The sequence below is a fragment of the Pseudorasbora parva genome, chromosome 7 (assembly GCF_024679245.1).
Source record: "Pseudorasbora parva isolate DD20220531a chromosome 7, ASM2467924v1, whole genome shotgun sequence".
Lineage (NCBI taxonomy): Eukaryota > Metazoa > Chordata > Actinopteri > Cypriniformes > Gobionidae > Pseudorasbora > Pseudorasbora parva.
Genome location: NC_090178.1, coordinates 46,328,976 through 46,340,746, shown reverse-complemented (window position 1 = coordinate 46,340,746; position 11,771 = coordinate 46,328,976). Strand labels below are relative to the sequence as shown.

The 11,771-nt window shown below is 42.3% G+C and overlaps 1 protein-coding gene across 1 annotated transcript in view; it reads right to left on the bottom strand.

Moving 5' to 3' along the window:
- Positions 1–221: 221 nt before the first annotated feature.
- The window catches only part of limd1a (LIM domains containing 1a), a 79,750-nt gene continuing 68,200 nt past the window's right edge, over positions 222–11,771 (bottom strand). The window contains exons 7-8 of the mRNA XM_067449361.1: positions 2,324–2,392; positions 222–1,586 (exon numbers count right to left, since the gene is read on the bottom strand). Of these exons, the coding sequence (XP_067305462.1) occupies positions 1,443–1,586; positions 2,324–2,392 (213 nt within the window). The 3' untranslated portion in view covers positions 222–1,442. The remainder of the gene's footprint in view (positions 1,587–2,323; positions 2,393–11,771) is intronic.

The window sequence follows — 11,771 nt, the reverse complement described above, 5'->3', positions numbered from 1 at the left end:
AAATAGAGCAATCTAATAGTGAGAATTGGACCCTAATCTAAAGTGTGACCAAATTATGTTTTTTAATAATGTTGATGACCAACACTGAAACATTTATTTTATACTCCACAAAAGACAGACAGACAGTTTTGGAATGACATGGCGTGTAAATAACAACAGCATTTCTAGGTTTGGGTGAACTTTACGCTTTTAGCATAGAAGTGTTGAAAAACAATTCTTGATAAATCATAAAATCTTTTATTTTTCAATATCATCAGCATAACACATCACATCCTACTTTTTAATAGGAGAAGATGGATAAATAAGTAACAGAGAGATATCTGAGAAGATAAAGCAGTGAACACAATCAATCGCTTAACTTGTGAAAGTTAAAGAAGGCATATCAATGATTTACTAAGTCTTTCCCATGGTTACTTATAAACAATAAACGCTGCAGTTACTTCTGGCCTCAAGATCATTTCATCTTAATCTGGTGTTTGGAGAAGCACGTTTGGGAACCCATTTAAATGATCAAAATGTATGCAAGAACAGTGTTTATGATCTAATCCGCCAAACTTGCTCAAAGCCCCAACATTTTATTGTGCCAAATCTTCATTGAACAAAATGTACAAACAATCAAGGTCATTAAAAGGAAAACAAGTGTTTTAGAAATAATTGCGAGCAATTGGTGTCAAGTGCTCCAGTCAGTAAAGATATGGGTTTGACCTGCCAAGTTTAATAGTTGTGCTGTACTGCTGAATAAAAATAACTCATGAAGGTACACATGAAACATGAAAGTGCACAGCAAAAAAAATGCTTTTCTTACTTAGTATTTTTGTCTCGGTTCTCATTGGGGGGGGGGGGGGGGGGATGAGAAATAATCTGCGAGTGGAGTAAGAAAAATAATCTTAAAACACTTGAGTAATTTTTTCCCAAAACAAGACAATCATTTTTACTTGTCTAGTAAATGTTTCTTAATGTAAGAATTTTTTAGAAATTTTGACGACAAACAAGACAAAAATACTAAGCAAATAATTTTTTGCTGTGTGTGATGTTTAATAAATAAAGACTCAACAGATGTGATCACTCGGATAAGATGCATTGGTTGGTTTAAGCTTGATGCATAGTAAACAAAAAAGAAGCTTTTTTTATCATGCAACTGGTATCAACCAGCACAGGAGAATAAAAACACTAACAGCACTCCTTTAAAGATACTTAAATAAATGTTTATATACTATTAGGTGGCAATTCAGGAAACTAAGAAAGGGGTTTGCAAAGTTTTGTAATAACATATGTAAAGGTTGCCCTATTTACAAAAATATGTAGCATTTTGCATAAGCCAATGGCTCTTTGTTTACAGCATTTGTATCACACAAGCAACACTAAACGACTTTCTTATTGTAATCTGATTTTTGGTTATCTTTGGTGATGTCTCTGAACGCCCACAAGGGGGTGGCAGATGTTTAAAACTGACTGTGGTAGTTGTTTGCTGTAGTCAGAGGGCCGGCGGGGTCGATGTGTTGGAGGTGACATGCGTGACAGAGCAGGCGTCCCTCCAGAGGATAGCAGCGGTGACCCTCCTCGTCATTCAACTCCATGTGACAGTCCTGGGGAGAAGAGTTCAAATTCATGCTCCTCCGCTCAATGCATTAGCCCATCTTTGTTTATATCACATATCAAGGCATGCAGGACTCAGGGGAAGTGGTGATTTATTTACAACAATAAAGGCTTCTTTACTTGGATTCACTGCAACAAAAAAAAATGCTTTTCTTGATTAGTATTATGGCACAGATTTTGCATCTGAATTGGTACAATTACACCTTCATAAATAATGTTAAGACTAATTTAACATTAAAACATTAACACCATTGCCTCCTACTTCATATGTAAATCTCGTGAATGAAAAACACCACGGAAAAATAAGTGATTCTCAACATAACGCCAACTGTGACGCAATCGCTGGGGATCACTTATATGCACGCCCCCAACATTTGCATATGTCCAAACATGTTCGTTGTCAGGAGGAACTGACGGAGCTGAATTATCGGGACTGCAGGTAAACAAGACACTCGAGGATAGCAAAAAAAAGCAGCTCTCGTGGACACAAATGTCAGAGCCGTGCAGGGCGTCACAAAGCTTCAACTCTGTTCAGCGGAAATGGATGAAGACGAGGCGTCCATATTTTTTTACGGTCTATGATTACACCCAATAAACAAAATAATGAACTTTTAAAATAGCCTCATATGACCTCTTTAATCACAGAGAATGACACTGAATAAGAGCACAGGTGAGACTTGTGTATGTTTCTGACCGTATTGTCGTCGTCATCTCAAGCTCAACTCACCTCACAGTGATAGCACTCCACGTGATAGTCCTTGTCCATGGAGACCACTCGAATGGTTTCATCCGATCCCTATGGGAGTCAACAGCTGAGATTATGACACGTGGAGAAACACAGCTTTTCACAAACACACGTGATGAGATGACTATACTGAAATCTTTGCTCTCTGTTCCAATAGCCAAACAGAAACATGAACTGTTTTATCAATATTTTCCTTGTTTACTATGTATTAATACCCAGGCTCATTGGTAATACTGCCTGATCTGATCTCACCATCACAGTCCGTCTGTGATACCATAAAGAAAATAAAAAACTTAGACAAACTAAATCCTGAACAGCTGCAGCAACGTCTTCGAGATGCATGAAGAAAACCACAGAAGCTACAGTCACGGTTTTTCCTATATTTACTTTTTTTTTTGGCACACATCAAAACAAATTTGTCCCGCCCTTTGATCTGTTATTGTGATTTTGAGTGATGTAGAGTAGATGGACTCATATTTAACATATTAATCAAAATCAAAAGTTCGGAAGACCAAATCCATGTTGCACGTGAGGCATTTGGACAATTTTGTACTTGAATTACCGATGAGTGTGAATTGCGCTCAAAAAACGTTGACTCTCCTCTGACCAGGTGACATAAACCATATTTTTAATAAACAGTAAAACAAATCCTATCCAGTTATCCAGTTTTCTGTGTGTTGACAAATGTTTTGCAACGTTCATAGACTGGATTCGTACACAACGTGTCTGCTAATCGAGCTCAAAAAATCAAGCCCGACCCTACCCGAGCCCGTGCACGTTGTGTCCGAGCCCGACCAGATTGTTCAATACGTGGGCGTTTGATGAGAACGAGCCTGTAATGAGCAAAGCGCAGCGAAGCGGACTGGTGAGGCTCATGATTAAACTACATTTAGTTTTCAGTTTTCTCCACAGCGACTGTACAGTCAAATAACATTTTGTTGCAATATTTTCATGTTTAACACTTTGAAGCTGCTTTGAAACTATCATCATTGTAAATGACGATTGTTCAATAATCCGCAGGCGCGCGCTCATGATCCGCTCACCACCGGTAAACTGATGCTTGCTCAAATCCAGCTCAGACATTTATCTGTAGCTTACTTTGTTGTTGCCATTTAAATAATGTTTTTCCTTCATATTTATGTTTAAATATTATAATATTATTTTTACATGTTTAATCTGATTATGATGAGTGAAAAGATGCGAGTGGGTCAGAAATGATTTTGGTGGTTATATTTAGTTTAATATAAAATTTTGTTTTGTAGAAAGCATTTATTTCGTTTTGTTTAAATTGTATCTTAATTTTAAAAAAGGTTTCTTGGGCCAATTGCCTGGATTTAATAAATAAAAAGCAAACAGCAGACTATAATCGCGAGGTGAAGTCGTGGGAGTGATCGCTTTCATTGCTCATGAACTGGAGCGCGCTTCTCATAAATAAACCCAAACTCAGCAGGCTATACTTGCCTCAGACATGAGAAATATGCGTATAGAAAGCTTGAAATGTCCACTTTTAAACGAAACGATTCGAAGATATTTAATTAAGCAAAGTGCAGTGTTCACACGAGCAGCTCTTGACTCAGAGCGTTTCTGTTTATAATGCTGCGCTCCATCACTGCTCGAGCTGTGAGTTTAACGCGCATTTTTACACCAATCCTGACTTGTGCAACTTTGTAGCCTACACATTTATTTCTTAGTTGTTGTATTAGTTCTTACTTTGCTAAATATATATATATATAATTTCTGATTATAGCATAGCTTTCTGCCCACCCAATTAGACTAGTAAAGTAGGCTAATGATTAAAAAAACAAACGCTTGATCACGGGCCCGGCCCTACCCGACCCGAGGATAGTGCCGGGAAATCTCAGCCCGACCCGGCCCGCGGGTCGATTCGGGTCAGGTTCGGGCTCGGGCAGAGAATCTAAACTCTACTGCTAATGTCCGATTCGTGACCTATGACTCCTTTGAATCAAATAATTTTATTGACTGGTTAAAACAACTGATCTGTCCAACACTGAACTCAGTTTAATACTCAACTCAGAACACCTCTGAAATGAGAACACAAGTGTGCTTACCTAATTTAACAAGAGTGGATAGTAAGAATAAGTTTTAATTATCCACAGTATTTCAGCTTATTTATATTGACAATGTGTAGAAAAATAAATAGCCTAAAATAATTTAGTTTGGACTGGATAGAGGTGAAAACAGAACAAAGTTTTCCTAGCTGATCACTGCATTAAATTGTATAAGTCAGAACATTAGACTGTTTGAAAAAAGAAAGAAAAAAAAGAAAGAATGCTACCTAATGTAAATAGTGTGAAAAAAATTGGAACAAAAGAAACAAACATCAAGGTAAGAGATCCTACATAATATGCAAAATCAAAATAAGATGAGCAAAAATTACAGTTATTTTGCATTCATTTTAATGTATTGTCAGTTTTCAGGTGGGTAGGGAACTTTTTACTGTGTGTGTGTGAATGAACATGTCTCTCAACCACCACCGAAGACCATTTTTGACCCAGGAAAAACCCTGTGAAAAGTTTTAGGCGCTTGTGTAAAAATACTCTAAAGTGAGGATGCTTTTAAAAAATAATGTCATAAACAGATGTTATACATCACTTCTATTAAAGGTGGGGTAAGTGCTTTCTGGTAACCGTTGTTCATATTTCAAATCACCGAAAAAAACACGCCCCTACCCCCAAAAAGGGTCTCGGCCCTATTGTGATAGCTCCGCCCCACACATACGTAACCCAGCCAACGACTACGGCAGAATCTGTGTGTAACTAATCCAGGTCGAATATTCAATGAAAAGGTCACCCCTTCCATCACAGAAACACAAACCGTTCTTGAGAACAACTCTATAGTACACGAGCCGACAGCCCAACTAACGTCATATTACAATTATGACCAGATTAGAGTTATAGCGATCACAAAACACAAACCGCTCTCATGAACAACTCGATAGAACACGAGCCGACAGTCCAGCTAACGACATGTGAAGTTTTATTAACTAATTTCGGGAGGAGCACTAACAGATAATTAAACAACGGAGCCGTCAGCTAATCAAACCTAATTAACAAGAGGAGCACGTCAGATAATTAAACCTAATTAAACACAGGTGGAGCATAGTAAGCTAATCAATCTGATCAACGATAGGAGGTGTACTTATACTACAGATTTACCTCCTCTCGTTGACCATTTTCATTTTGGCATGGATGGCTTCAGGCAGGTCGCCCCACCTGCAAACTCACGCTGCTAGGCTAACTCCAAATGCTCAAGAAACAAGAATTTTCCTAACAAAAGTTTAAGCTATTTATAAACTCAACTCATACCGCTTCATCAGCATTCATGGTAAAAGATTTCTGCTTTTCCCTACGAAACACAATTGGCATTTTGTCTTCTAACAATTCTAATCGATGAACAACTTCAATAATCAATGTCCTAAAAGCATGTTAATAACGTTGCGTTTTTGGAACCACGACAACAGTCAACTGCAAAAGCAGCACTCGTTCATCAAAGAATGCACACTGCAGAGACTTGCAACATTAAACTACAACAGTTTCTGACTTAAGAAATAGAAAACGATCTTAAATAATGAATGTATTACTGGCACACCTCAAGCTTGCGATCGCTGTGTACTTTGCCTACTTTACTTTTAATCCACGAGAATACGTACATCATGGACGCGCACGTGGTGACCGTGGCGATAAACAAATAATTATACTTCTGGGAAAGTGAATGTACAGATATTTTGAGGCTACGTCACTCAGATAATGACAATGCTACAGCGTACATCACAAAAAAGACAAGCCACTAGTCGGAACCAGCTCTCCCTTGATTCAATGCGTCTCAACTTGACGCCCATATGAGCTCGGTCACACAGGGACACAGTGAGTACAACCTTCTTACAAGCATTTGCGACTCAGGGCATTTCCACACCTTAAAGTCCCCACCGGGGTCTGAACTGAAGCTCATGTTTTGATTCATTTTTACATGTTGGGTTAGTTTCGTTTGCTTTCACATTGCAAATTGTGCGAGTGCACTAAAGAACTTACATGACATACTGCGTCCTGCTGTAGTGATGCTGTGTACGTACGATTCATTCATTGTATGAATCTTTAATCCGAATCTTTTGAACAACGAGTTTTCTCAGAGAGCGATTCGTTCATTTGTTTACCGAGCACGCGCATATGTTCTGTACAGGGAAGTACTAAACGTGCTGGAAAATGTAACATGTAACATTTTAATTAGATTCTGCTTAAATTAACGGGATAACTTAGAAAAGATTTGTCCATTTTGCTGAACAAGATTCAAAGATCCGTATCAGTAAAAAGGATCCGAACTTCCCATTACTATTGTAGTGTGCTGCTTCTTGACATTGATCGGCTCGTAAACGAACGTGCGTCTGACGTCAGCGCATTGTCACTCGGGCGAGTAACTCCCAAAAAAAAAAAAAAAAAAAAAAAAAAACTTAGCCAGCTGACTCTTTGCCTCACTGCCTTACGAGACATGGCTTGTAAAGCAGCGTTTTGTCAATGATTTTGGACAGACTTCTAAGGCAGTGTAACAGTTTAATGATCTGCAGCAAACAGAGAGAGCTTTTGTGAAAACTAAGCACATCTAATTACTTCACTAGTACTACATTTATAATGACACCAGAAGTGGAAATATTGGTGGTTGCGTGTAAAAGTAAATAAATAAAAAAAAAAAAAATCTTTAGAAGTTGTAGCCATTCATACAAACAAAATTCACCTAAAGAAGGCTTTCTATAAGGCTTTTAACATTACATCAACATAAAAAGGAACCTCCTGTAAATGGTCAGATAATTCAAACCATACAGAACGCTTTCGCACAAGAAACGAACCTAACCTTCGTTCAGTTTGATCTGGACAGAGACTTTGCAAACTGAAAGTCAGAATCCGGACGAAGCAAGACGAGCTGCATTTCATGAAATACAATCCAATTTGGAGCTCCTGTTTTCCTAAATATAACACAAATTTCTTACAGTAGGCTATATTGTATAGCATAATAATTATTATTTTAAGCCATCTTATATTTTGGGGAAAGAAAACGTATATCACGATTACGCAAACCTCAAAGGACATGATTTCATTAAATAAACGTGAGCTTCACATTCAGAATCTGTGCGTTCTACAGCCTTCACAACAACAACGCTTTATTTCAGAGCAGTTCACAATCATGATTAGTTCTCGTTTATGCCAAGTAAATGCATACAATGACAAGGCTTCTGTACTACGATTATATCGTAATTTGTTGCACACAATTGTGAGGGAGTATATGTTATTTCCTTCATACTAGTTAAAAAGAGCATTCTGCAATAATCAAGCAGTAATTTCAAAAGTCTCAGTTGGTTATACAAACATGTTTCTCCATTTGTCTGTTCAACCATTTTTTTTTCTTCTGCCGCAGCAGTGCCGTTCCTTCAGTTCCCGCAGGAGCGGAGTTTCTCCGCCTAATTTTCTCCACAGCAGCAGCAGTGCTGTTCCCTCTGCTCCCACAGGAGCTGAGTTTCTCCGCCTAATTTTCTCCACAGCAGCAGCAGTGCTGTTCCCTCTGCTCCCACAGGAGCTGAGTTTCTCCAGCTAATTTTCTCCACAGCAGCAGCAGTGCCGTTCCCTCTGCTCCCACAGGAGCTCTGTTTCTCCGGCTAATTTTCTCCACAGCAGCAGCAGTGCTGTTCCCTCTGCTCACACGGAGCTCAGTTACTCTGGCTAAACTTTCTCCACTGCCGCAGCAGTGCCGTTCCCTCTACTCCCACAGGAGCTCAGTTTCTCTGGCTAATTTCACCACTGCCGCAGCAGTGCTGTTTCCTCTGCTCCCGCAGGAGCTCAGTTTCTCTGGCTAATTTCACCACTGCCGCAGCAGTGCTGTTTCCTCTGCTCCCGCAGGAGCTCAGTTTCTCTGACTAATTTTCTCCACAGCAGTGCTGTTTCCTCTGCTCCCGCAGGAGCTCAGTTTCTCTGACTAATTTTCTCCACTGCCGCAGCAGTGCTGTTTCCTCTGCTCCCGCAGGAGCTCAGTTTCCCTGGCTAATTTCACCACTGCCGCAGCAGTGCTGTTTCCTCTGCTCCCGCAGGAGCTCAGTTTCTCTGGCTAATTTTCTCCACTGCCGCAGCAGTGCTGTTTCCTCTGCTCCCGCAAGAGCTCAGTTTCTCTGGCTAATTTTCTCCACTGCCGCAGCAGTGCTGTTTCCTCTGCTCCCGCAAGAGCTCAGTTTCTCTGACTAATTTTCTCCACTGCCACAGCAGTGCTGTTTCCTCTGCTCCCGCAGGAGCTCAGTTTCTCTGACTAAATTTCACCACTGCCACAGCAGTGCTGTTCCCTCTGCTCCCACAGGAGCTCAGTTTCTCTGGCTAATTTTCTCCCTTATCCATCTGGCGAGGCTCCCCTATTGGGAGCAATGAGTCTTAATCTCCCATCGGATGCCGTCAGAGCCTCTCAGTCACTATCCATCTTTTCTTTTCCGTCCGGTGAAGCTTCCCTTTCCGATTGCAGTGAGCATTGATCTCCCGTCGAATGCAGTGAAAGCTCTCCTGGCGGGTGTTTCCCCATCTCTTTCTCCGTACCGTCAGCCGATAGTACCCACTCATCTGATGCCAGGAATCTGCTCCTGGCGGAAGCTGGGTGGGCCCCCTCGGTCAGTCTTTTTAATTTCGACGCCCTATTTATCAATTTGGTAGGGCTCACTCATCTGACGCTGTGATTCTAATCTCCCGTCAGATGCGGCTTGAGCCCCCGATCGACGGTTTTCAAACTTCGCGCATGTCGAATCTCGTTGCGCGCTCTTTCTCCGGACGGTAAGGTTTTTTCGTTTGTTGCAGTGAGCCGGGCCCCCCTCAGACATTGCAAGAGCTTTCCCGATTGGTCATCTTAATTTGAGGAAGCTCCTCATTTATCGGCCATTAGGGTTAGTTTCTCGTCTGTTGCAGTGAGCCCGGCCCCCCTCAGACGTTGCAAGAACCTTCCCGATCGGTCTTTCCAATTTGAGGATGCTCCTCATTTATTGGTCGGTGGGGTTTGTATCTCGTTGTGCGCTCTTTCTCCGGACGGTAAGGTTTTTTCGTTTGTTGCAGTGAGCCGGGCCCCCCTCAGACATTGCAAGAGCTTTCCTGATTGGTCATCTTAATTTGAGGAAGCTCCTCATTTATCGGCCATTAGGGTTAGTTTCTCGTCTGTTGCAGTGAGCCCGGCCCCCCTCAGACGTTGCAAGAACCTTCCCGATCGGTCTTTCCAATTTGAGGATGCTCCTCATTTATTGGTCGGTGGGGGTTTGTTTCTCGTCTGTTGCAGTGAGCCGGGCCCCCCTCAGACATTGCAAGAGCCTTCCCGATCGGTCACTCTAATTTGAGGATGCTCCTCATTTATCGGCCGTTAGGGTTTGTTTCTCGTCTGTTGCAGTGAGCTCGGCCCCCCTCAGACGTTGCAAGAACCTCCCCGATCAGTCTGTCAAATTCAAGGTTGCTCCTCATTTATTGGCCGGCAGGGTTTTTCTCGTCTGTTGCAGTGAGCCAGGCCCCCCTCAGACGTTGCAAGAGCCTTCCTAATCGGTCCTTCTGATTTGAGGATGCTCCTCATTATCAGCTGGTACAGCTTGTTTCTCGTCTGTTGCAGTGAGCCTGGCCCCCCTCAGACGTTGCAAGAGCCTTTCCGATCGGTAATTTTATTCAAGACCGCTCCTAATTTAATCGGCCGGTAGGGTTTTTTCCCATCTGTTGCAGTGAGCCTGGCCCCCCTCAGACGCCGTAAGAAGCCTTCCCAATCTACCCCGCTGATTTTGAGGATGCTCCTCATTTATCAGCTGGAAGAGCTCATCTTACATCTGTTGCAGTGAGCCAGGCCCCCCTCAGACTTGGTAGAGAGCCTTCCCGATCGGTACGCCAAATTCTAGGCTGCTCCTCCTCTATCGTTCAGTAGGGTCTTCTTTTTCATCTGTTGCAGTGAGCCTGACCCCCCTCAGATGCTGTAAGAAGCCTTCCCAATCTGCCCCCCTGATTTTGAGGATGCTCCTCATTTATCAGCCGGAAGAGCTTGTCTTACGTCTGTTGCAGTGAGCCAGGCCCCCCTCAGACTCGATAAAGAGCCTTCCCGATCGGTACGCCAAATTCTAGGCAGCTCCTCATTTATCGTCCGGTAGGGTTTTTCTCGTCTGTTGCAGTGAGCCCGGCCCCCCTCAGATGTTGTAAGAGCCTTCCCATCGGCCTCTCTGATTTTGAGGATGTTCCTCATTTATCAGCCGGAAGAGCTCGCTTCTCGTCTGTTGCAGTGAGCCGGACCCCCCTCAGACGTTGCAAGGGGCCCTCCCGATCGGTAATTTTACAAAAATTCTCCTCATCCATCGTCCGGTAGGGTTCTTTCCCGTCTGTTGCAGTGAGCCTGGCCCCCCTCAGACGCGGCAAGAGCTTTCCTGATCGATCTTCCAACGCCCAGTTTCCTTCAGCCAGTAGAACCCGTCCGCCCGAAGCAGCGAGGCAACACGGGCTCTCCTGGTCTAGCAGCCAGGCCTCTCAAATTATCAGCCCACCAATTTTTCTGCGTATTTGGGGGTTTTTCTGGTGGCTGTCCTCCACTCCTTGCATTTTGGGGGATACTCTGGGTTCGGGCAAAAATCCGAGCCCGGAGCCCTCCCCTGGACAGCACGCCAAATACGCATAATCTTTACTCTATTTAATTTGATGTAAGTGGGAACTCGTGAAGTGAAGTTTTATTAACTAATTTCGGGAGGAGCACTAACAGATAATTAAACAACAGAGCCGTCAGCTAATCAAACCTAATTAACAAGAGGAGCACGTCAGATAATTAAACCTAATTAAACACAGGTGGAGCATAGTAAGCTAATCAATCTGATCAACGATAGGAGGTGTACTTATACTACAGATTTACCTCCTCTCGTTGACCATTTTCATTTTGGCATCCCTCCACCACCCCATCTCCTCACTTCAATTTAATAAACCCTCATTAGATGCTATCACAATCCATAAAACATTACAGTCTAGTTATAGAGTATCTTTACCACAGGGGGGGGGATACTCTGGGTTCGGGCAAAAATCCGAGCCCGGAGCCCTCCCCTGGACAGCATGCCAAATACGCATAATCTTTACTCTATTTAATTTGATGTAAGTGGGAACTCGTGAAATTACAATTATGACCAGATTAGAGTTATAGCGATCACAAAACACAAACCGTTCTCATGAACAACTCGAATAACTAACGTCATATTACAATTATGACTGGATAAGGGTTATATAGATCGTGAAAAGAGGAAACAAACATATATTAGGAGTATAGTATCTTACTTGACACATTTTGTGAGCTGATGCTTGAAGCAACCAGTGAAGAGATGTAGATGCTCCATACGGTGTGGAAATAAACGGGTCTTTATCATCGCTGAAATGAGCCACAATACGATCGCAACAGG